General features: G+C 44.2%; 1 protein-coding gene across 2 annotated transcripts in view; it reads right to left on the reverse strand.

Moving 5' to 3' along the window:
- Nucleotides 1-27,070, reverse strand: part of gramd2ab (GRAM domain containing 2Ab) — a 57,903-nt gene that overhangs the window by 28,379 nt on the left and 2,454 nt on the right. For both annotated transcript variants that reach the window (XM_020470033.2, XM_020470034.2), the window contains exon 2: nt 13,514-13,627. In XM_020470033.2, coding sequence (XP_020325622.1) covers nt 13,514-13,620 — 107 coding nt within the window. In that variant the 5' untranslated portion in view covers nt 13,621-13,627. The remainder of the gene's footprint in view (nt 1-13,513; nt 13,628-27,070) is intronic.

Raw genomic sequence — 27,070 nt, forward strand, 5'->3', positions numbered from 1 at the left:
GAGGCTCTATAGCCCTGAGTACTGAGAGGTCATTCACTCACACTGCCCTTCATAGACTCACTGTCCCTCCTGTAATGTCTGCAATTAACAACTCTCTTCCAGTAAACTGCTGTGTTTTCTGCGTATACTTTCAGTTGGAGTTCCACCACAAATGAACGACACACAACAGTTGAACCGGTTAAAAACAGAATAGCAAGCATGTGCACATTTCATATGATTCTTCTTGTTGGTAGCACACGGACCTCGATTTCCAGGTTGTCGAACTTTCAGAGCGAAAACGAGGCATTCGATTATGGTCACGCAAGACCACGAGACCACATAGGGGGAAAAGCTACCTCAGATATTTATATAAAAATAAGAATAGAGTTTCACTCAACCTTAAAAGTCTTTTTTCCTGGTTTAATAGACAGGTATACTGTATATACCGGTAGTAGGGGATATAGTGAGAAGGGAGACATAAGAGGAGACAGGGATGGAACCCCAGGCTCCAGTGGGGAGGCATAGGCAGATTGGGCCGGTAGTGTTACCCACTCGACCACGGCTCTGCACAACCTAGCTAGGATACAGGCCGCAGTACTGTGGTCCTCTTGTCTAGTCCAAGGGTTTTCAAACCTCTCCTCGGGCACCCTCAGGAGTTCCATGTGTTTGAGCAATTCCACAGCTCGCACACCTGATTCAACTTGTCAACTAATCATCAAGCGCTTGAATAGGTGAATCGGGTGAGCTAGTTAAGGGCTACAACAAAATGGTGAAATGTCTTAAGGGTTCCCGAGGAGAGGTTTGAAAAGCACTGGTCTGGTGAAAGAGATGAGTTAATCCCAAACTGTTTGTTTGTCCTACAGTTCTGCAACCCGCTGGCTTCTATAATGAGGGAGTAGCAGACAGAGAGCAAAGGAAGAGAAGAGAAGATATTTCTGTTGGCAGTGGCATCAGGCCGGCCCAAGACAAACAGAGACTGGCTGTACTCTAGCCCTGTGGTCCAGTACAGAATTCCCACTGAGACAGAGATGGCACTGTGTGTATATGTGTGTGTGTGTTTGTCCGTGTGTATGGGCAAGTGCAAGTGTGTGTGAGTGCATTTATTCATTCCGCATGTCACTATTTCTAATTACAGTGCATTCGGAAAGTATTCAGACCCCTTGACTTTTTCCACATTTTGTTATGTTACAGCCTTATTCTAAAATTGATTTCCTCATCGATATACACACAATACCCCGTAATGACAAAGCAAAAGAAGGTTTTTAGAAAGGTTTACTAATTTATATAAAAAAAAAAAACTGAAATATCACATTTACATAAGTATTCCTTCGATCTCATGGCTTTGTTTTTGCTCCAACATGCACTGTCAACTGTGGGACCTTGTATAGACAGGTGTGTGCCTTTCCAAATCATGTCCAATCAATTGAATTTACCACATGTGGACTCCGATCAAGTTGGATGATCAATGGAAACAGGATGCTCCTGAGCTCAATTTCGAGTCTCATAGCAAAGGGTCTGAATACTTGAATACTGAATGTGCAAAAATGGCCAAAAACCAGTTTTTGCTTTGTCATTATGGGACAGTGTGCTGAGGAAATGTTTTTATTAAATACATTTTAGAATAAGGCTGTAAAGTAACAGAATGTGGAAAAAGTCAAGGGGTCTGAATACTTTCCCAGGGCACTGTATATAAGTAAGTGTTTCACTGTTAGTCTACACTTGTTGTTTTACGAAGTATGTGACTAATAACATTTTACTTGATGTACAGTATGTGTGGAGGGTGTGTGTGTGTGTGCGCGTGCGGGGGCGCGTGTGTGACCCAGTCTCACGTGGCCATCTCTATGGCACACTCTCATTAGAGGGAAAGGGAGAGAGTGGCCGTTGCAGCAGCGTGCCCTCTGGCTCCCTGGTAGTACAAAGACACTACACCAACAGACACCCAGCCACACACAACTACAGAGAAAGAGAAAGGAAGGGAAAAAGGAGGGAGAGGGAGGTATAGGAAGGAGGGAGGGAGATGAGAGTCAAAAGGAGAGGGGGGGGGTATAGCAATGGCTGTATATGAATGGACAAAGCCATCGATCACGTAACACCATTCATTCCTATGTGAAGACTCAATTGTGCATAGAAGCTAAATGAAGTCAGTTAAGATGGCGTCTCATGGAGACATAGCATGCGCAGTTTGAGCTCCTTCAGGAAGTGATGTTGCAGGCTAGCTCAGTGCTGCCCCCTCTTATTGAGTAACTCAAGTTGAAGGCCGCCCGGGGTACTGCAGGCTGAATAGCAACTCAATTATCCTTATAACTTCTTCTGTGTGCAATTTTTTAAATAATTGGTTCAAGGACATACAACTGGTGTAAAAGAAGCAATTATTGGTATGAAGATTGACCACAAAGATTGCCATTTTGATTATCTATCCCGTTGCTTAGTCACTTTATCTCTTCCTACACAGTAAACACTTCTCTACCTCAATTACCTCGTACCCTGCTACTTTGAAGAATCTCAAATATAAAATATATATTGATTTGTTTACCCCTTTTTTGGTTACTACATGATTCCATATGTGTTATTTCATAGTTTTGATGTCTTCCCTATTATTCTACAATGTAGAAAATAAAGAAAAACCCTGGAATAAGTAGGTGTGTAAAATTTTGACTGGTACTGTATATATATTTTGGGGGAATTTATATTCCATTCACTAGAATGGGGGATCCTGTTTTCTGCTAACAATGCCTGCAGTACCGCGGTCGGCCTTGAACTTACGTGGCTTGAATGAGAGGGGGCAGTCGTTCTCCCCTGGGCTACAAATAGGAAGGGGAGGGAAATCGATGAGTCATTATTAAAGTCATTCTAATGTATTATCTGGAGTGGCTTACTTTGAGACGGGAGCTGAATCAGCCGTGAGGGTAGACGGAGACATTTAAATGGCAATGTATGACGTGTGAGAGATTAAGTGGCATGTATGTGCGGGTGTGCGGGACAGGCGAGTGGTTTGTGTGTGTGAGAGTGAAAGAGGGATGGGAGAGCGAAAGAAAGAAAGAAAATGGTTCGTAAGTATCATGTGTGTGTGTGTGTGTGTCACCCTGACTGATGTAATCCTCAACTGCTAAGGGACCACTGCCGCTGACGCAATGGGTCTGTGCCTGCGTGTGTTCTGTGCGCACTTGTGCCTCCATTTCTTCTGTGCTGTAAACAGGCAGTGCTATAGGCCCCTTGCCAGTACCCAGGCAGCGCTATAGGCCCCTTGCCAGTACCCAGGCAGCGCTATAGGCCCCTTGCCAGTACCCAGGCAGCGCTATAGGCCCCTTGCCAGTACCCAGGCAGCGCTATAGGCCCCTTGCCAGTACCCAGGCAGCGCTATAGGCCCCTTGCCAGTACCCAGGCAGCGCTATAGGCCCCTTGCCAGTACCCAGGCAGCGCTATAGGCCCCTTGCCAGTACCCAGGCAGCGCTATAGGCCCCTTGCCAGTACCCAGGCAGTGCTATAGGCCCCTTGCCAGTACCCAGGCAGTGCTATAGGCCCCTTGCCAGTACCCAGGCAGTGCTATAGGCCCCTTGCCAGTACCCAGGCAGTGCTATAGGCCCCTTGCCAGTACCCAGGCAGTGCTATAGGCCCCTTGCCAGTACCCAGGCAGTGCTATAGGCCCCTTGCCAGTACCCAGGCAGTGCTATAGGCCCTTGCCAGTACCCAGGCAGTGCTATAGGCCCCTTGCCAGTACCCAGGCAGTGCTATAGGCCCCTTGCCAGTACCCAGGCAGTGCTATAGGCCCCTTGCCAGTACCCAGGCAGTGCTATAGGCCCCTTGCCAGTACCCAGGCAGTGCTATAGGCCCCTTGCCAGTACCCAGGCAGTGCTATAGGCCCCTTGCCAGTACCCAGGCAGTGCTATAGGCCCCTTGCCAGTACCCAGGCAGTGCTATAGGCCCCTTGCCAGTACCCAGGCAGTGCTATAGGCCCCTTGCCAGTACCCAGGCAGTGCTATAGGCCCCTTGCCAGTACCCAGGCAGTGCTATAGGCCCCTTGCCAGTACCCAGGCAGTGCTATAGGCCCCTTGCCAGTACCCAGGCAGTGCTATAGGCCCCTTGCCAGTACCCAGGCAGTGCTATAGGCCCCTTGCCAGTACCCAGGCAGTGCTATAGGCCCCTTGCCAGTACCCAGGCAGTGCTATAGGCCCCTTGCCAGTACCCAGGCAGTGCTATAGGCCCCTTGCCAGTACCCAGGCAGTTCTATAGGCCCCTTGCCAGTACCCAGGCAGCGCTATAGGCCCCTTGCCAGTACCCAGGCAGCGCTATAGGCCCCTTGCCAGTACCCAGGCAGCGCTATAGGCCCCTTGCCAGTACCCAGGCAGCGCTATAGGCCCCTTGCCAGTACCCAGGCAGCGCTATAGGCCCCTTGCCAGTACCCAGGCAGCGCTATAGGCCCCTTGCCAGTACCCAGGCAGCGCTATAGGCCCCTTGCCAGTACCCAGGCAGTGCTATAGGCCCCTTGCCAGTACCCAGGCAGTGCTATAGGCCCCTTGCCAGTACCCAGGCAGTGCTATAGGCCCCTTGCCAGTACCCAGGCAGTGCTATAGGCCCCTTGCCAGTACCCAGGCAGTGCTATAGGCCCCTTGCCAGTACCCAGGCAGTGCTATAGGCCCCTTGCCAGTACCCAGGCAGTGCTATAGGCCCCTTGCCAGTACCCAGGCAGTGCTATAGGCCCCTTGCCAGTACCCAGGCAGCGCCGAGGCCGCTAATAGAAAAACACTGGCACTCCGTGGGGACGAGTCGCTGCATCGTCCTCCATTATTAATTAAGACCCGGCACAACCAACGCAACCTGGGCGTACACAATGTTTCTCGGCACCCATGCTACTGTCAACTGTGCTAGAAATGGTGTACAATAGATAGTGTGCTACCAGGATTTGAGTCCCCCATTCAAAATGCTACTGATAATATCAAATCAGGTGTGGGTAAACATTAGAGAAACGCACACAGCCAATGGTTGTCCTTTTCTCATCATTCTGTCAGGAAAATCAGTGTTTACCTACATCAAAGCCAATGCTGTTCACTAGTAATACCAGCTCTGATAGAATTCAGTAGCTAGTACAAAAAAAGATGTTGATGACGACGACTCTCGGCGGGAGTGGAATTGGAAAAATGACACTTTTGGGAACTCCCCAATGCAAAATAGAGTAGTCCTATAGAATTCACTGTGGAAAAAAAACTGTTTCACGTGTCAAAGTGATTTTCCTTAAGGTACTTGGTTCCCATGCTTTCCCAGCACCCCTGATATAGATGCTGAGCCATGCTTCTCGAGTCAAAGGCTGGCAGTTCTCAGTGTTCCCTGGCAGTGGATTAGAAGCAGGTGTATGGTGTCTAATCTCTGTGTGTTTGTGGTGTCTAATGTCTGTGTGTGTGTGTGTGTGTGTGTGTGTGTGTGTGTGTGTGTGTGTGTGTGTGTGTGTGTGTGTGTGTGTGTGTGTGTGTGTGTGTGTGTGTGTGTGTGTGTGTGTGTGTGTGTGTGTGTGTGTGTGTGTGTGTGTGTGTGTGTGTGTGTGTGTGTGTGTGTGTGTGACAGGGCTATCATTACCTCCAATGGCATTGCTCCAGGCTCTCAGCTCTCCCTGACTGAGATCTATCCAGCCGGTGAGTGGAGGCTCTTTGCTTTGTATTTGAAAGGTAGGTAGCAGTGTGTGTGTGTGACTCATTCTCTCTCTTTCCCATATACAGTGCCTTCAGAAAGTATTCATACCTCTTGACTTATTCCGCATGCTGTTGTGTTACAGCCTGAATTCAAGAAGGTTTAAATATTTTTTCTCTCTCTCCCATCTACATACTATACCCCGTAATGGCAAAGTGAAAACATGTTTTTAGACATTTTTAGCAAATGTATTGAAAATGAAATAAGTATTTACACCCCTGAGTCAACACATGAACTGATGAACTGTATAAAACAGTGGGTTAAGAATTAACATACCAGGCCAGAGAGGCATTGAGCTGCAGCTCACGTCCAAAGTGGATAGAACTCTGAAATCTCAACACGAGGTAGAGACGATAACGTCACCTCTCGGACAATCACTGGTATGGCTGATTAGCTGGGATCATTCTACTACTCTTCAAGCCATCGTATGTATTCTACTACTCTCATCGCCCCACTGAGAACCAGCGATACGGCTGGCTAGCCTATCTTCAAAGAATCATCTTCCAGAGCGAGTGGAAGCAGAGTGAGCTCTGTTGTTCTGTTCAGGACTACACGACGGGTCGCCGGATGCCGGGCGACGGCAGAGGAGTGCAAAAGTAGAAGAGACAGGGGACAATCAGAGCATTACAAGCGTGCCACAGAAAGTCCCAACCAAACACCTTTCAAAGAAGGCTTGGTTCCGACAGAGATACCCGGTGAACCAAGGCATTTACATGTAAATACATTCATGATTTCTTACTCCAACCTGGCAGTGGTTCGTGTGAAAAGTATATAATTACTGCGAGGGTAGTTTCTAAATGTACCAATTTCTAAATGTACCAAAGTATTATGTCTCTGTCCCTCTCTCTCTCTCTCGCCCTCTTCATCTCCTTTGTAACAAAACGCCATATTGTGTCAGTCCTCTAGGGACCCGTTTTAATGTATTAAATGTGTATGTTTATCCTGTGTTATCATTTAGTTCGCTAGTAAATAAATAATTTAAACAATTTGTGTAGTACTGAATCATAAGTAAGGCTGGGGTTTATGCAGATGCAGCAGGTTACGACTGTTCAGAAGGATGATATGAGGTTATGGTTAATGAGTTGACTGTTTATGGATGTGATAGGTAAAGACCTTTAGAGTTTAATCGGGCCTGGTAACTCTTTAAAACAATGCTCTCGTGGTGCCATACTAATAGTTTGTTTATTATTATTAGTTTTATGTATTTAATCGATTGACTTTTAAAGAGTTAGTTGATTAGATAAATAACAGTCATCAGATTAATGAAAGTAAAGTCACAACATAGGTTAGTATTGTGGAGTAACTACAATGTTGTTGATCCATCTTCAGATTTCCCCTATCACAGCCATTACACTCTGTAAATGTTTTAAAGTCACCATTGGCCTCATGGTGAAATTTCTGAGCGGTTTCCCTCCTTTCCGGCAACTGAGTTAGGAAAGACGCCTGTATCTTTGTAGTGACTGTATTGATACACCATCCAAAGTGTAATTGATAACTTCCTCATGCTCAAAGGGATAGTCAATGTACTTCTTTTTTTTTTACCCATCTACCAATAGGGGCCCTTCTTTGAGAGGCATTGGAAAACCTCCCTGGTATTTCTGGTTGAATCTGTGTTTGAAAGTCACTGCTTGACTTAGGGACCATACAAATAATTGTATGTTTAGGATACAGAAATGAGGTAGTCATTCAAAAATCATGTTAAACACTATAATTGCACACAGAGTCCATTGAACTTATTATGTGACTTGTTAAGCAAATTCCTACTCATGAACTTATACAGGCTCGCCATAACAAAGGGGTTGAATACTTATTGACATTTCAGATTTTTTATTTCAATTCATTTGTAAAAATGTAGAAAAACATAATTCCACTGGGATATTGTGTGTAGGCCAGTGACACAAAATCTAAATTTAATCTAAAATTCAGGCTGTAACTCAACAAAATGTGGAAAGTCAAGGGGAGTGAAAGCTTATGTATTTCTCTCTCCTTCTCCCTCTCTTTGCCATATATATTTCTGCCTCCTTGCCCCTCTTTTCCATAAATCCCTCTCCCTCCCACCCTTCCCATTATTTATCTCTCCTCTCCCTCTCTTTCCCATCTATTTCTCCCTCAATCCCCTTCTATCCATCTCACTCTCCCTCTTCCTCTTATCCTCCCCCCTCCCCCTAGATATGGGTTACATAACGGGGTCTCCGCTCTTCTCTAGTAAACATGTGCAGGCTGCACGTGCGCTGGGCTGCAGCACTCTCTCTCTCTCCATCTCTTCCTGTGATCCTCTCGCTCTGCCTCTCCCAGCACTCTGCATCTCCTGCAGCCTCTTGGGTGCTGCGTGAGAGGAGAAGAGGGTGAGGAGTGTGTGGGTGTGGGTGTGGTGTGTTTGTAGGGGTAGGATCTATCTTAGGGAGGTGTTTTTGAGCTCTGCTGGGGCCCAGTTCAGATCACACCACAGCCGCACTGATATGGCGTTTAAGTGTGAAGAGCAGCTTGAAGATGACATGGCTCCTGTCTGTCTTTAGGACGTGTGCAGTGTGCATGTATGCACACACTTTCAGCCCTGCTAATATGCTTGCATGCACACAAACATCTCTCAATAACTACTAGCTAATTTACATAGACAACAGACAACATATACACATTTAAATAGATGTAGACAATACAGACAACATTACAGCCTTATTGTACAATTGATACAAAATATTTTTTATCCTCATCAATCTGCACACAATAACCCATAATGACAAAGCAAAAACAGGTTCTAACATTTTTTGCTAGTTTATAAAATACAAACAGAAATACCTTACTGACATTAAGTATTCAGACCCTTTGCTATGAGACTCGAAATTTTGCTCGGGTGCATCCTGTTTCCATTGATCATCATCGTTTCTACAACTTGATTGGAGTCTACCTGTGGTCAATTCAATTTGATTGGACATGATTTGGAAAGCCACACACCTGTCTATATAAGGTCCCACAGTTGACAGTGCATGTCAGAGCAAAAACCAAGACATGAGGTCGAAGGAATTGTCCGTAGAGCTCCGAGACAGGATTGTGTCGAGGCACAGATCTGGGGAAGGGTACCAAAAGAACACAGTGGCCTCCATCATTCTTTAATGGAAGAAGTTTGGAACCAGCAAGATTCTTCCTGGAGCTGGCCGCCCGGCCAAGCTGAGGAATTCGGAGGAGAAGGGCCTTGGTCTGGGAGGTGACCAAGAACCCGATGGCCTTTATCAGGCCTTTATGGTAGAGTGGCCAGACGGAAGCCACTCCTCAGTAAAACGCACGACAGCCCGCTTGGAGTTTGGAAAAAAAGCACCTAAAGGACTCAGACCATGAGAAACAAGAGTCTCTGGTCTGATGTTACCAAGATTGAAGACTTTGGACTGAATGCCAAGCATCACGTCTGGAGGAAACCTGGCACCATCCCTACATTAAAGCATGGTGGTGGCAGCATCATGCTGTCAGGATGTTTTTCAGCAGCAGCGACTGTAAGACTAGTCAGGATTGAGGGAAAGATGAACGAAGTAAAGAACAGAGTTCCTTGATGAAAACCTGCTCCAGAGCGCTCAGGACCTGAGGCAAAGGTTCATCTTCCAATGGGACAACGACCATAAGTACACAGCCAAGACAACGCATGAGTGGCTACGGGACAAGTCTCTGAATGTCCTTGAGTGGGCCAGCCAGAGCCCAGACTTGAACCTGATTGAACATCTCTGGAGACCTGAAAATAGCTGTGCAGCGACTCTCCCCATCCAACCTGACAGAGCTTGAGAGGATCTGCAGAGAAGAATGGGAGAAACTCCCCCAATACAGGTGTGCCAACCTTGTAGCATCATAGCTAAGAAGACTTGAGGTTGTAATTGCTGCAAAAGTTGCTTCAACAAAGTACTGAGTAAAGGGTCGGAATACTTATTCAAATATGATTTTTCAGTTATCTTTTTATACATTTGCAAAAATGTATTTTTTTTCTCTGTCATTATGGGGTATTGTGATGTCATTATGGGGTATTGTGATGTCATTATGGGGTGTTGTGATGTCATTATGGGGTATTGTGTGTAGACTGATGAAGGGGGGAAAAAACGATTGTATCAATTTTAGAATAAGGCTGTAACGTAACAGAATGTGGAAAAAGTCCAGGGGTCTGAATACTTTCCGAATGCACTGTACATACAGGTAACTGCCAAAATAATGGAAACACTTCAGTGGTCACTGAATGGTTTGAAAAGCATGAAAACAATGTAAACCATATGCCATTGCCATCTCAGTCAATAGATCTCAACCCAATTGAACACTTATAGGAGATTCTGGAGCGCTTGAGACAGCGTTTTTCCACCACCATCAACAAAACACCAAATTATGGAATTTTTTGTGGAAGAATAGTGTTGCATCCCTCTAAGAGTTCCAGACACTTGCAGAATCTATGCCAAAGTGCATTGAAGCTGTTCTGGCTCGTGGTGGCTCAATACCCTATTAAGACACTTTATGTTGGTGCTTCCTTTATTTTGGCAGTAACCTGTATTTACATAGACAACATATTCATGGGTTGCTCATTACATCATAATATTGTTTTGAACGTTAGTTTTAGGCCTGATGTCCAGCTGAGCATTCTACTCAATTCAGTCTCAATGGGTGCTAGTCTAAAGTGCATTACTGTGGCTTGGAAACACGATGACATTTCAAAAGGAGGCAAATCATTTGTAGGAAAAGATTTTGTGATCATTGCGATATCTCCAAACTGACTTTAGATGCATTATAACTTTAGCTAGCTAGCTAATATTGAGTGCAGAGTGCTGAAATGTAAGCTCGCTAACGTTAGCATTGCTAGCTATTTCTGACTAACTTTGCTAGCTCATAGCAACATTGCCACTCCTCTAAATTAAACTCGACGACATCACAATGCTGGCAACGTTGTTTTCTACTCTTTATTTCTCTATGTTAGCAATGTGATCATATTTCCAGGCCACAATAGTGTACATTTTACGAAACAGCCATTAGCCCCCGTTCAGAAAGACTTGGTATTAACCATCAGTCACACATCAATAAGCTGAGGCAAGAGGATAACAATGGCAACGATGCGACCGAGTGACGGAGGCGCAACATAGACAACATATTTACCTAGACAACATAGACAATGGACAACAAAGTCAATAGACATCATAGACAATAGACAACATATTTACATAGACAATAGACATCATAGACAATAGACAACATAGACAATGGTTTTGCCCACTTATTTTCCAGCATTTTCCCTCTTAAAGAGCTAGCTCGTCTCTCTGACCAGGTCTGGTTTTCCCTCTTTGGCTCAGTGCAGCGAGCAGACAGTATCACCACAGGGATTCTCTTTACACGTGAGACTCTCTGAGTGAGACACAACGGCTTTGTGTGTGTATGATATCGTGCATGCGTTTTGAGTGTGTGTGTGTGTGTGTATGGGGTGGAGGGAGAGAGGGGGGTTCCATTTTCATATCTAATGATCCTAATTCCCTCTGTATTTCCTCCCTCAGCACGCACCCTTCTAGGCTTTCATGTGCTGCCAGAGAGCCTCTTTATCAGTCACACACCCAGAACAGCACAGACCACTGCTGCCTCACCGTTAGTGCTGTTATTATGAGTGCTTCAGACAGATCTCAGATCACCTGAAGGGTAAATTAGCCCTATAGCATCGCTTACTAACATTTAAGATGCTAAGTGGGTAGTTATCTGTAAGGAAACTCAATAGTCTGGCTGGCATTATGAATTCTGCCTCAACTCGCTGAAACTAACTGAATCTGAACCAAAACAACACCGGGGCAAAAGAGCAGATTTTTTTATTTCATAGCTGTTAAAAATAAGGTTCATTTCTGGTTATACATATTACAGCCCAAGTTCTCCAAGCAGTGTATACTATAGCCACAGCACATACAAGCACATATGATAGTCTGATGGTATGGATGAATGTAGGACTATCGCGTTGTATTGTATGTTCAGGATGTAATTCAAATCAAATCCAATTTTATTGGTCACATACACATGGTTATCAGATGTTAATGCGAGTGTAGCGAAATGCTTGTGCTTCTAGTTCCAACAGTTTCAATCATTTATGTCATTGCGAATTTGTACTCTCAATGATGCCTTCAAAATTGCTCCTGGAGGGGTTTCTAAAGTTATATTGTCATTGATTTCTATTGTATTATATTGTGTTGTATAGTATTGTATAGCATAGCAATGTACTGTATTATTGGACAGACAGTTAAAACCAGGACGCTGTGTTAAAAGGCCTGACGTGATCTCTGACTCTGTTGGCTGTGTTCCTGACAGAATGTGGCTGTCTGTCTGTTCGTCTCTGCCAGTGAGAGGTTACCCGAGGTCTGACAGTGACTGGGAGTCACAAACCAGGGTAGGTACGGGTCTATGTCAGGACATTACTCCGTAACGGTCTCTCTCTCTCTCTCTCTCTGTGTGTGTGTGTGTGTGTGTGTGTTCTGTGCACTTCAGATTCATCACAAGTGCAACTATGCTGTATCAAAAGACCATGATGTAAACGGCATGTTGACAGATGGGTAGCGTATAAAAATGAGATAGCAATAGGAAGAGAGAGATTTCCCAGAAATACTATATAGTAGTTGCTAGGAAAGCATGTGAATGCTAATCCTCCTCCTGAGTCAAAGAAAATGTCACTATAATTACACTTTGGAAAAAGGGTGGGTCCCAGACCTCAAGACAGCATTCGCACCTAGTCATCAATGTTGAATCACGAGGTGTGATTCTATTCTACTCGACACCAATGTAAAACTAAATAGACCGCAGAGACCTTTAACTGTCTTTGTGTGCCAGGCTGCCGGCGTTTTCCAGACTTTTATTGTATCCTAAGCCATTAGCAATTATACCACTCCTGTATGCAGAGGAGACCGCAAGGTGGGGCAGAATGCAAGTGGGGACGTGTAGGCTACTGAAGAGGAGTTGTTGAATATGGTGAAAAGAGGTGGCGATATCACTGTACATCATCATTCTGCTAGTTGCTAATTGGCCAACCCTGTCCTTAGTCAGCGCAGCAAGCAATGACACATGGCATCTTAATTCCATTCTTTTCTGGTTGAGAATTGTTGTTTTTTCTGATTCAGAAGATGTTATATAAACAGATTACAATGTGATTTTCTGGTTGCTAAAAAAAGATGTTAACAACTTGTCTTTATGCAACCGCTATACAACCATGATGATGACGTCATTGCAACTAGTTTTGCTCGCTGGGGGTGCGGTGTGACCAAAGTAGCCACATTAACCATGACTGACTGAGTGTGTACATCATGACAGCATGAGGTGACATTATCCATCTGTTTAGCACCCTGGGGTCTGCAGGGAGGCAGACAACTTTCACGCAAACAGTCAGAAGCCTCTTCTATTTGCCCTAACAATTGCTAAAAGAACAAGGGAAGACAGACATTTTTTTGACCACTCAAAGGCAATGGAGTATATCATATCCAGGATCCGTATAAGTGTACTGTATTTTATTTGTGACCTTTATTTAACTAGGCAAGTCAGTTCAGAACAAATTTGTTTTTACAATGACGGCCTACCCCGGCCAAACCCTAACCCAGACGACCACTTGTGCACCGCCCTATGGGACTCCAAATCCTGGCTGGTTGTGATACAGCCTGGAATTGAACCAAGGTCTGTAGTGACACCTCTAGCAATGAGATGCAGTGCCTTAGACTGCTGTGCCACTCAGGAGCCCTGTATGGGAAGGGAGTAGGTTGAAGTGGTCCTAGTTTAGTTCTTCTGAGGTCTGTTTTTAGAACCCAACAATTAAGATTAGGATTGAGAGGGTAGGGGGTTTGATGATCCTAAATCTGTGCCATAGGTAGTGGGGATGCCTCACCTGAACTGTGGTTGGCAGTGTCCATCATCCTCCTTGGCGGCCTCTGCCAGCAACTCCAGCGGGCTCAGGACACTGATGTCATCACTCTGCTCCTGGTGTTCCATCATCTTCAGCCTGAGGGGACAGAACAAAACACAAAACCCATTCACACACAGACTAAATTATCAACAGAAACACTTCACTCAAGTACATACACATACCCTTTTCTAACTATAGTACTGACTCGAGACAAACTGTGCTGGCAGATGATATTTTCCTTTGACATGGTCTTTTTCAGCTACAATGGTGGATGTGTAACAGGGCCAGCTCGGTACAGGGTTAGGGTTTCACTCTGCTCAGTGGTATGAAAAGGCCTATAAACCCACTTTCCCAGGATATAGTCCACAGCTACAGCTAGGTCCATAATTATTGGCACCCTTGATAAAGATGAGCAAAAAAGACTGTATAAAATAAACTGTGTAAAATAAATAATATATTGCATGCTCAAAACTATTTTAAATGTATTTTATATTAATACAATTTCTCAGAGAAAGAGATTGTGTTAAACAAGTAATATAATATATAAATATATATATATATATACATATGTAGATAGGGATCAAAATGATCAACAGCCATTTTCAGTACTCCAACACCCTACCCTTTGACAACGACACTGAGCCTATTTCTAAAATGTTTTGTGATATTGGAGAACACGTTGGGAGGGATCTTAGACCATACATAGTCTTTTCAGATCCTTGACATCCTTTGTCTGCGCTTATTGGCTGCCATCTTCAATTCAAACCACAGGTTTTCAATGGGGTTCCAATCCGGAGACTGAGATGGCTATTGCAAAATGTTTATGGTGGGTTTGGCGTTGGAAAATAAGAAGCATATGCAGAAAAGTACCTCATATCTACGGTAAAATATGGTGGTGGATCTTTGATGTTATGGGGCTAGTTTGCTTCCACTGGTCCTGGGGCCCTTGTTAAGGTCAACGGCATCATGAACTTTACCAAGTACCAAGACATTTAGCCAAAAACCGGGTAGTAGTATTTATTGGGTTCCCCAATTATCCGCTACCAAGGCCAAACAGTCCAAACAGCCCAAACAGTCCAAACAGTCCAAACAGCCCAAACAGTCCAAACAGCCCAAACAGCCCAAACAGTCCAAACAGTCCAAACAGCCCAAACAGTCCAAACAGCCCAAACAGTCCAAACAGTCCAAACAGCCCAAACAGCCCAAACAGCCCAAACAGCCCAAACAGTCCAAACAGGAAACAAAACACAACAAATAAAATACATGATATTCATAATCTCCTGACTCTGCCTCACTCTTCAGAAACAGGAGATGGCCTATGAGCCGTTCAGGCTCGCATAAGCCAAGGATTTGTGCAAGGCCACCCACCTACATAATACAATACATAACACCGTGTAAATTACAATACAAAATATATACAAATATCTGAGTCTCTTCACAGTCCCTATTGTGCCGTAAGGTGTTATTTTATCTGGGTTTTGAATCTGTTTTTATTGCTAGCTTGAGTTACCTGGGGTGGCAGAGAGTTCCATGTAGACATGGCTCTATTTATTACTGTGCATTTCCCAGCCTCTGTTCTGAACCTGGAGACTGTGAAGAGACTTCTGATTGCCGAAAAGTGTCCGAACTGTGTGCCAACTGCTTGAACAGACAGTTTGATACCTTCAACACATCAACATTTAAGTGCAATACGTGCTACCCTGTTCTGGACCAACTGCAATTGACCTATGTCCCTCTTTGTCGCACATGACCAGGCCTGTCGGACCTGTCTGGTTGACTGAGATGTCAAGAAAGCAGAGCATGGACAGATCTCTTATCATTTTAGCAACCATAGAGTCTATAGGTTTTGGTTGCCTCTCTCAGGATGCTGACATTTGGCCACAAGTGGATCTTCCAGAAAGACAATAACCCCAAGCACTAATCAAAATCCACAAAGAAATGGTTGACTTGTTTGATATGCTCATCTTTATCAAGGATGCCAATAACTATTTAGAAAGTGGGAAGGGTGCTAAAAAATGCGAGAAAGGCACTTCTGAGGAAGAGCTAGTGACACCCACTCTCCTTAATATGTGTGGGTAATGCAATTGTACCCAGACACAATTTCCCACTTGCTCATTTCCCTTGCTGTCCCTGGACCTTTCCTTTCATAAACAGTTCCAAAGGCTTAGTACTCTCTGTACTCTTAGCAGATCTGAAGTCAGTGAAAAATGTCACACTGTGCAAAAGACTATTAGTGAAGGAGGGGAATCAGTTACATATCGGGATATTCATTTTAACAGTATATCGCATCGTTTTGACAACATCACAATATTATTTTTGTGCTAGTTGGCTGTACCTGTGTCTAAAATCCAGTATCTTGCCTTCATAGCTTGTTCTCCATCTTCTTTTTCAATCCGGAGGCAATTTGTTTTCAACAATTTTATTCCCATGACTGATCAAAACTCGTTTTATTTTGTCTCTCTCTCGTCCCTCTGCAGTAGACATATGGCGAGCAATATGACTGGAACATCGAATCACGATAGAATTGCAATACATACAGAATTATTGTGATAATATCATATTGTGAGAACCCTGGAAATCTCCAGCCCTAGTTGTAACAGCATTTGTAAAATGATGGGATCCCCCCTCTTTTTTTAACAAAGGCCAAAACTGCTTTCAAAATACATTTGCAAAAACTGCTTTCAAAACCGTTTTCCCGCCATTGTATTAAGAATGGTTGAGCCAAGACTGCTTGTCTAAAAGACTACATGTTTCCCTCCCTATCTATGGCTCTCGCAACGAGGAATATTTTTCTCGCATAGAGCACACAACAACAAGCTGACTAGGTAAATGGGTCAACTACTCTACTTTGTTGTCTGATTTTGTTTAAATAACAACAAGCTGACTAGGTAAATGGGTCAACTACTCTACTTTGTTGTCTGATTTTGTTTAAATAACAACAAGCTGACTAGGTAAATGGGTCAACTACTCTACTTTGTTGTCTGATTTTGTTTAAATAACAACAAGCTGACTAGGTAAATGGGTCAACTACTCTACTTTGTTGTCTGATTTTGTTTACACAACAACATTACGTAGAAAATAAATAGTATCACTGGAAAGTTGCATCCTAAGTGATAAAGTCATTAAAAAGATTAAAGGCATTGAATTACTTTGGACCGACTGCCAAGTGTCTTCACTGACATTTTCAACCTTCAACCGAGTCTGTAAATACCGACATGTTTCAAGCAGACAACCAAAGTCCCTGTTCCCAAGGAAGCGAAGGTAACCTGCTTAAATGATTACCGCCCCGTAGCACTCACTTTGGTAGCCATGAAGTGCTTTGAAAGGCTGATCATGCCTCACATCAACAGCATCATCCCGGATACCCTAGACTCACTCCAATTTGCATACCGCCCCAACAGATCCACAGATGATGCAATCGCAATCGCACTCCACAATGCCCTTTCTCACCTGGACAAAAGGAACACCTTATGTGAGAATGCTAATCATTGACTACAGCTCAGCGTTCAACACCATAGTGCCCACAAAACTCATCACTAAGCTAAGGACCCTGGGACTAAACACCTCCCTCTGCAACTGGATCCTGGACTTCCTGACAGGGCCGCCCCCCAGGTGGTAAGGGTCGGCAACAACACATCTGCTACGCTGATCCTCAACACTGGGGTCCAGGGGTGCGTGTTCAGTCCCCTCCTGTACTCCCTGTTCACCCACGACTGCATGGCCAAGCACGACTCCAACACCATCATTAAGTTAGCTGACGACACAACAGTGGTAGGCCTGATTACCGACAACGATGAGACAGCCTATACGGAGGAGGTCAGAGACCTGGCAGAGAAAGACAAGGGAGCTGATCGTGGACAATAGGAAAAGGAGTACAGAACATGCCACCATTAATATTGACGGTGCTGAAGTGGAGCGTGTGGAGAGTTTCACGTTTCTTGGTGTCCACATCACCAACAAACTATCATGCTCCAAACACACCAAGACAGTCTTGAAGAGGGCACGACAACACCTCAGGAGACTGAAAAGATTTGGAATGGGTCCCCAGATTCTCAAAATTTTTAGCTGCACCATCGAGAGCATCCTGACCGATATGGCAAATTGTCGGCATCTGATCATAAGGCGCTACAGAGGGTAGTGCATACGGCCCAGTACATCACCGGGGCCAAGCTTTCTGCCATCCAGGACCTATATACTAGACGGTGTCAGAGGAAAGACCAAAAAATTGTCAAGGACTCCAGTCACCCAAATCATCGCCTGTTCTCTCTGGTACCGCACAGCAAGCGGTACTGGAGCGCCAAAGTCTAGGACCAAAAAGCTTCTTAACAGCTTCTACCCCAAAGCCATAAGACTGCTGAACAATGAATAAAATGACCAGCCGCACTATTTACATTGACCCCCCCCATTTGTTTTTACACTGCTGCTACTCGCTGTTTATTATCTATATATAGTCACTTTAGCCCTACCTACATGTGCAAATTAGGCAGAGTTGCAAAGAAAAAGCCATATCTCAGACTGGCCAATAAAAAGAAAAGATTAAGATGGGCAAAAGAACACAGACACTGGACAGAGGAACTCTGCCTAGAAGGCCAGCATCTCGGAGTTGCCTCTTCACTGTTGACGTTGAGACTGGTGTTGAGGGTACTATTTAATGAAGCTGCCAGTTGAGGACTTGTGAGGCATCTGTTTCTCAAACTAGACACTCTAATGTACTTGTCCTCTTGCTCAGTTGTGCACCGGGGCCTCTGCTTAGAGCCAGTTTGCGCTGTTTTGTGAAGGGAGTAGTACACAGCCTTGTACGAGATCTTCATTTTCATGGCAATTTATCACATGGAATAGCCTTCATTTCTCAGAACAAGAATATACTGACGAGTTTCAGAAGAAAGTTCTTCGTTTTTTCCAGCCGTTAAGAGCCTGTAATCGAACCCACAAATGCTGATGCTCCAGATACTCAACTAGTCTAAAGAAGTCCAGCTTTATTGCTTCTTTAATCAGAACAACAGTTTTCAGCTGTGCTAACATAATTGTAAAATGATTTTCTAATGATCAATTAGCTTTTTAAAATGATAAACTTGGATTAGCTGACACAACGTGCCATTGGAACACAGGAGTGATGGTTGCTGATAATGGGCCTCTGTATGCCTATGTAGATATTCCATAACAAAATCAGCAGTTTACAGCTACAATAGTCATTTACAACATTAACAATGTCTACACTGTATTTCTGATCAATCTGATATTTTTTTTAAATGGACAAAAAAAAATGCTTTTCTTTAAAAAACAAGGACTTTTCTAAGTGAACCCAAACTTTTGAATGGTAGTACATGTCAGTTCAGTTCAGTTTACACAGCGTAACAGAGAAAACACCATATTTGAGAATACATTTATTTGGGAATATATTTCGTAGAACAGACATGCTTCTGTGTTCAGCTTTGTCACCTCCAAACCAAACGTTTGGTTTCATGAGAGTCACACACCTTGATGGACCCCTAATTAATTGACCAGCTTTGGGTATCCACACGCTAATAACTGTGGGATTCCAGTTGTTCTGCTCACGAGTTGAGACAACCGCAACAGAGTGTGGTTTTCTGCTTGTCATTAGTGGTTTCCTGTCAATCCACTAAACTGGCCCTGACCTGAAACAAGAAAGCCCTCTTTCATTAGCTAATACCATTCTCCAAGAGAGTAGAAAGTCACTAATGAGAATAACAACCGCAGACTGGGTGGCTGTCTGAGGGAAGACAGGCACGCTAACAGTTGATTGGCTAGCATGGAATGGAGAGACAAGGTAGGTGACAGTTGATTGGTGGGCTGGGAACGGAGAGACAAGGTAGGTGATAACTGACAAGCCGGGCGGAGAAGTGATGTGAGGATCAGGCTGTCAGTTCAGCTAACAGCCCAGCTTATTGAAAAGGTGGGAAGGGGAAGGAGGCGAGGGAGGGAGTGTGGAAGATAACGACTAAATATAGAGGTTCAACCATCATTAAAAGACCGCAGAGAGAAAGGTTGAGGCGTGGGCCGCTCGCACGGCTTCAGAACAAAGAACACATTCACAAACAGTAATTAGCGGGCAAAATACCATTGTTTCAACTTCCCTTCAGTGTTCTGAAGGGAATAAAACAGAGCCCGTTTGCTGAACAGATGCAGATGAGGAAGGCTGATAAGATGGAAGTGAATCTGAGATAAGACCACCACTGAGATAAGACCACCACTGAGATAAGACCACCACTGAGATAAGACCACCACTGAGATAAGACCACCACTGAGCTTGACCCGTCTCCATTCAAGCCCGTGTTTCATACATGCTTGGCGCCCAGGTCTTTCAACCTCCCCCTGCTGCAAAATCCCTTCTCGCCCTAAAACCTTTCAAGGACTTCAACTTTGTTCCTCTGAAGATGCTGAAGACCCCACATTCATTGGTTTACATGATAAAAACACCCATTCACGAGATATTCTTTCAAGCAGTCAAAGAACAATGGTTAACCCTGGCGGTTCAGCCGGGGATGCCAGGCAGCGGAGAGTTTACATTGAGCCAGATAGGCCGACAGAGGATGTACATGGCATGACAGCGAGTTGACAACGGGAGATGACAAACACGGGGACAGGTAGTGATGCAGAGTGTAAATAGTGTGGTGGCAGCAAACGGAGAGGCAGCAGAGACACAATGAGTTGCCAAAAGGAACTAGGTTGATGAGTCTGTATGTGTGAGTCTTATGAGATGAGAGAAGAACAAATGCACACACACACACACACGATTCAATGTGAAAAGTAAGTAACTACGCTCACATTTGAATTCAAAGGGCTGAATCAGCCCTACTTTAACCAGGGCAGACGAGGCATTCGCAGCTCTAGGTCTATCAACCCCATATTCTGTATTCTGTACTTAGTCAATTATACCTTGCCAGGTTCCCAATCCTCACCAATGCTACCTCACCCAATGACACTGAAGAAGAGATCATTGTGCCATTTGGAGGATGTCCAAAATGCAGCTCAGGGAAAAGCTCAGGGCTGGTCCGGAGGACTAGCTGGCATTGTGTTTTCTTTAGCTGCAATGTGACGGGAGTCGGGACTGCCATGGGGTAGAGTTGGCACCAGATACTACCCGCACGGACTGTCCGGACACAAAGGGAGTTTTATATCCCCACGACCTCAAAGATAGATAAACGGCCAAACGAGACGGAATAGTGATCTTATTGTTGGAGGGAAATAATACAGGAGACGATGAGGTTAGATTACAGGGCCACCAACACGTTTCGGGAGGGCGACGTTTTTTAATAATGGCAGTGAAAAGAGAACGGAGCAATATAAGGAACTTACTCTCTACTGCATGCCAAGCCTGGCTCGTTATTCTCTGTCCAGTGGCCCTGCACTATGGATAGACAAAGGCTTCCTCCCTTGACAAAAGACCAAACGCATCAACACACAAAAAAAAAGCTCTTGGCAGTTCCGTGACAGTGTCGGACACATTTTGCACATATTGTCAGTGGGCTTTCTTTTGTCCCCAGTGCTTGCAAAATCTCACTCTGCCACACAGTCACGTACGGCCGCTATGCACGCAGGTATTTTCCTCTCTGAGTCGCCATGGCAACAGCCTGAGAAAAGGCCATTCGAGTCGGGCATTCTCTTCTTGTTACAGAGTTCTAAAGTGGACATCTCGTTTTTTTTTTTTTTTTTACCTTTATTTAACTAGGCAAGTCAGTTAAGAACAAATTCTTATTTTCAATGACGGCCTAGGACCAGTGGGTTAACTGCCTGTTTAGGGGCAGAACGACAGATTTGTACCATGTCAGCTCGGGGATTTGAACATGCAACCTTTCGGTTACTAGTCCAACACTCTAACCACTAGGCTACCCTGGTCAACCGATGGAAACCCAGTGCAAACACAGCCTGGGCTATATGAGGAGTGCAGGTTAACTCGCGAAAGGTCAGGTAGCACACAAAACAGAGGACCTTGCGAGGGTTTGCGAAACGGACCATCTGTGAGCAAGTGTAGCCTTTCCGTTCCCTTAGACAAACACAAATGCCTTCAAAAAGGGAGTCACAATATAAAACTGGGCTAAACAGAAAGAAAAAAATACATAGGAACAGAATTCTGATAGTGTTGATAGAAATAGTAGAGTGAATGTGCAGAAATGTATTTCAGAGTAAAAACATGGGATAAGATGTGAAAAATATATGTCAGTCTGTTGTCGTACTATATAAGTGTATCTGGTTTCCTGTTCCTGTCGGCTTCAGCTGTCATTGAAGTGATGCTCCAGAGCTTTTGTATATTGTCACCCAGTAGTTTTGGAAGTAGTGCTCACAAGCAAAAACAGATCCCTCGAAAATTGTGCACAATCGTGTACTACGCCATCCATTTCATATGAAATGTTCCGTACAAAATGTTATGAAGTAAGAGGTTAAGATCCCGGACAGCATCTTTAAGGAGAGTTGACGCCTCTCTGTTCCCTTCCTTTTCCTTTCTCTCCAGGCCACCCTTTTCACCCATCTCCTGACGTGATCCTATCTGCAACAGCTGCGGAGTTCACACACGCTGCCTGAGAAGACAGGTACAAGCTCCATCGAGACAAACCACGACTACAGTTTCCATGGCTCCCTGATTCTTGGAAACCCATTTCCTGTGATGTGGCTGGGAACATAAATAGATCTAATTAGTCTCATCCCCATTTCTCTTCTCTAATCACAGTGGCGTAGGGTGAAGGTGGTTTATTGGTTCATTTGGCCTTGAGTGTGGAGATCTAGGAGAGTGTCTAAGCACGGCTTTATCGATCGCAGCTTCCTGATGCAGGTTGATGTGTGACCACTGAAGTGTGATCACTACGATACAGGAACTAGGGGTGTGAACATTAAAACTTTGAAACGAAATTGGGATCCTTAACGTTAAGAAAAATTCCTAAATGAAAAACACAGTGCCGTTATCACAAAACTTATTATTTTCATTTTTTTTGCCTAACTAGACGATAGGCTATAAAAGGAAAGATGGGTAATTTAAATGTAGACTCAGCGATATTATTATTCAAAAAAAAAAATTACTTAATTTTTTATTTATTTAACTAGACAAGTCAGTTAACCTGCATCACCAGCAACATGACTGTGGAAGCTGCGATCGATAAAGCCGTGCTTAGACACTCTCCTAGATCTCCACACTCAAGGCCAAATGAACCAATAAACCACCTTCACCCTACGCCACTGTGATTAAAGAAGATGCAGAAAGCAAACAGTATAGTGGGTCAATTTCCGCAGCAACTAAGAGTGTCGAAGCACGAGGCGTCCTGGCTACCACGCTGTGATCAGCGTAAAGCGAACCCGTTACGCAGATACTCTGTGTGACTGGGAGAGCGAAGTGTTGCATCTTAACATCCTGGCCTATTCACTGATGATAGACTGCTTGACTGAAGTTGCGAGACATTGCAAGCCAAACAAGAGATACAGCTGTCCATTGCGAGAACCAGCTTTTGATTGTCCATAGATGAGCCTCGTGCACAGTTCTGACTCGGTCACTGGTCTACCTGCCTATACTTGTGGCCCCTCCCCTCTCTCTCTCCATCCCTCGCTAGCTCGCTATGAAAGATGCACGTGTTTCCGTTTTCGGAAGTACGGCAACTAATCAGTCTCCTCCGTTCCAAAAATACCGAATCGTTGAAGTGGAGTCCTAGCGGGAATCGAATCTTGACACTCAGAAATGAGAGTTTACACCGGGAGTCAGCATGAAAGGAGTCGAGATTCAATTGGAGTCGACTCTCCACCTCTACGTCATCGTCGTTAACAGTTGGGAAAATGTCTGAAAAAGGCAAGAGACAGCGGTGAAGTCCTGTATGACAATACTTTGAGAAGGTAAATCAGAATGAAGTGCAAAGTTGTCGCGTGGAATTGAGGTATAGTAATGGTAGTACAGGTTCGATGCTTAACCACCTGAAAGTGACGCACCGTGAGGCCCAAACTGTTGCTGGCAGAAGCGCAGATGCATTGTGAATTCATGTGGAAAACTTTTTTTAAAAATTTTTTTAATGGTAGTTTAAACATTTTCATTTCTTACATCCCTAGCATGAACAAACTATCATTCAACTTGTCTGTCCCTGCACCTGTCTGTTCCCTTCGGATTTAATCCGGATACACGGCTTACAGCAACGCATTCCCCTTTGAGAAATCAAATCAGAGTTTACTTGTCACGTGCGCCGAATACAACAGGTGTAAGACCTTACAGTGAAATGCTTACTTACAGGCTCTAACCAATAGTGCAAAAAAGGTATTTGGTGAACAACAGGTAAGTAAAGAAATAAAACAACAGTAAAAAGACAGTGAAAAATAACAGTAGCAAGGCTATATACAGTAGCGAGGCTATATACAGTAGCGAGGCTATATACAGTAGCGAGGCTATATACAGTAGCGAGGCTATATACAGTAGAGAGGCTATATACAGTAGAGAGGCTATATACAGTAGAGAGGCTATATACAGTAGCGAGGCTATATACAGTAGAGGCTATATACAGTAGCGAGGCTATAACAGTAGCGAGGCTATATACAGTAGCGAGGCTATATACAGTAGCGAGGCTATATACAGTAGCGAGGCTATATACAGTAGCGAGGCTACATACGGTAGCGAGGCTACATACGGTAGAGAGGCTACATACAGTAGAGAGGCTATATACAGTAGAGAGGCTATATACAGTAGAGAGGCTATATACAGTAGAGAGGCTATATACAGTAGAGAGGCTATATACAGTAGCGAGGCTATATACAGTAGAGAGGCTATATACAGTAGCGAGGCTATATACAGTAGCGAGGCTATATACAGTAGCGAGGCTATATACAGTAGCGAGGCTATATACAGTAGCGAGGCTATAACAGTAGCGAGGCTATAACAGTAGAGAGGCTATATACAGTAGAGAGGCTATATACAGTAGAGAGGCTATATACAGTAGCGAGGCTATATACAGTAGAGGCTATATACAGTAGCGAGGCTATATACAGTAGAGAGGCTATATACAGTAGCGAGGCTATATACAGTAGAGAGGCTATATACAGTAGAGAGGCTATATACAGTAGAGAGGCTATATACAGTAGCGAGGCTATATACAGTAGCGAGGCTATATACAGTAGAGAGGCTATATACAGTAGAGAGGCTATATACAGTAGAGAGGCTATATACAGTAGCGAGGCCACATACAGACACCGGTTAGTCGGGCTGATTGAGGTAGTATGTACATGAATGTATAGTTAAAGTGACTATGCATATATGATAAACAGAGAGAAGCAGCAGTGTAAAAGAGGGGTTGGGGGGGGGGGGGGTGGAACACAATGCAAATAGTCTGGGTAGCTATTTAATTACCTGTTCAGGAATCTTATGGCTTGGGGGTACAAACTGTTGAGAAGCTTTTTTGTCCTAGACTTGGCACTCCGGTACCGCTTGCCATGCGGTAGTATAGAGAACAGTCTATGTATGACTGAGGTGGCTGGGGTCTTTGACCATTTTTGGGGCCTTCCTCTGACACTGCCTGGTGCAGAGGTCCTAGATACACTGAGTGTACAAAACATTAGGAACTTTTTCCATGACAGACAGACCAGGTGAATCCAGGTGAAAGCTATGATCTCTTATTGATGTCACTTGTTACATCCACTTTAATCAACAGTGTCCCGTGTGTATCAATAATGGTCCACCACCCAAAGGACATCCAGCCAACTTAACACAACTGTGGGAAGCATTGGTGTCAACATGGGCCAGCATCCCTGTGGGAAGCTTGACACATTCTAGAGTCCATGCCCCGACTAATTGAGGCTGTTCTGAGAGCAAAAGGGGGTGCAACTCAATATTAGGAAGGTGTTCCTAATGTTTTGTACAATCTGTGTATATGCTGTGCTTGGTAAGATTTTCATTTGATTAGTTACACAACTTTGCTCTCTCCATCTGTCCTTTCTAGAACTTTCTCCTAATTTGCCAGTCAGGTAGGAAGAACTGGATCTGAGGTCAGTGTAGGTGAATGCCCGGTGACTCCCCAGACCAGGTATCTCCTGATTTCATCTGCGAAACATGCTCTTCTCTTCCCACTTTTATTCAAAGCATCATGTTCTCTGAAGTTCAGTAAGCCCCTTGGTGACTGACTGGCTCTCTGGCATCCTACCTCCACCAGGATCAGAGTAACGTGCACTGAGATGGCCTGGTCCCAGATCTGTGTGTGCTCTCTGGCGTCCTAGCTCCGCCAGGATCAGAGTAACGTGCACTGAGATGGCCTGGTCCCAGATCTGTGTGCGCTGTCTGGCGTCCTAGCTCCGCCAGGATCAGAGTAACGTGCACTGAGATGGCCTGGTCCCAGATCTGTGTGCGCTGTCTGGCGTCCTAGCTCCACCAGGATCAGAGTAACGTGCACTGAGATGGCCTGGTCCCAGATCTGTGTGTGCTGTCTTGCCAACTCCCATGGTCATAGTCACACAGAGATCGAAAGACATCTAGGACCAGGCTAGCATTGAGATGATGGTTATAAATAATCTAGATACAATATTAAAAACAACCACTGGATGTTCAAAAGTATATCTAATTCAGAGATTTTTATCAATAATCCAGCCTCACTTGTGCTGTTAAAGGAAAGGTTGCACAATATATATTCCACAAATCTAAAACAACGTCGACTGATTATATTCCTTCAAAGCGTTTTTTTACGCAAAGGTTTATTAAAAAAATACTTCTGTTTTCGCAATTTGAATCACATTTATCAAAAACTCGTATACCGAAAATACACTGCGGCTTTGGAGTCAAGAAAGGAACAGCCTGCTGGTGGCTTCGGTGATGGAGGCGAATCAGGGAAGTAGGTACTAAAGTGCCCAAAGAGTTTTGTCATGTTATGTTGCTAGTAGATTATTTTTTTAAACGTGCCAGGCAAAACAAACTGGCCCACTTGGATTTAGCATGGTGTATGGGGATGGAATAAGCTAGCAAGCAAGCAACAACATCTCCATCAACACTGCAAGTTAACGGTCAAATACCAATCGGATTAATGTCCATGTTTATTTCAAGATATGTCTTTATTCTTTGCTCAACTGACTGATCTTTATTGGCTGATTGTAACTTGCAGGGTATTATGGTGGCCACTGACCACGTTTACATGCACAACAATATCCCATTATTATTTGGGATACTCAAGTATTCTGCTTTTGAGTTTGACGCATATAAACATCATATCCCAATAACCCCCCAAAAAAGCTTGTATCCCGGTTATGATAAACCCGGATAAGATGCCTGGTCTTAGACGGGATACTGTTGCATGTAAACATCTTAGCGCATTTACTGTTGTTTTGTGTGTGGCTCAGTTTCGCATATCATGGTTGTTGTGTGATGTTTTCATCTGATTGTCAAAAAAATCACTTTGAAAAGTAGGGCACCTGCGCAGTTAAATTCACCATAATAATTGCATAATCATGGATTTTGCTGATACTCCGTACTGGACTGTAAAGCCTACTGGCTACTTTCACCCCTATTTTAGAAACGTTTCTGCTGATCATTTCAGACATTTGGTCATATTATAATACAGCAAGTGCAGACAATAC

Source organism: Oncorhynchus kisutch, linkage group LG22 (genome assembly GCF_002021735.2).
Source record: "Oncorhynchus kisutch isolate 150728-3 linkage group LG22, Okis_V2, whole genome shotgun sequence".
Classification (NCBI taxonomy): Eukaryota; Metazoa; Chordata; class Actinopteri; order Salmoniformes; family Salmonidae; genus Oncorhynchus; species Oncorhynchus kisutch.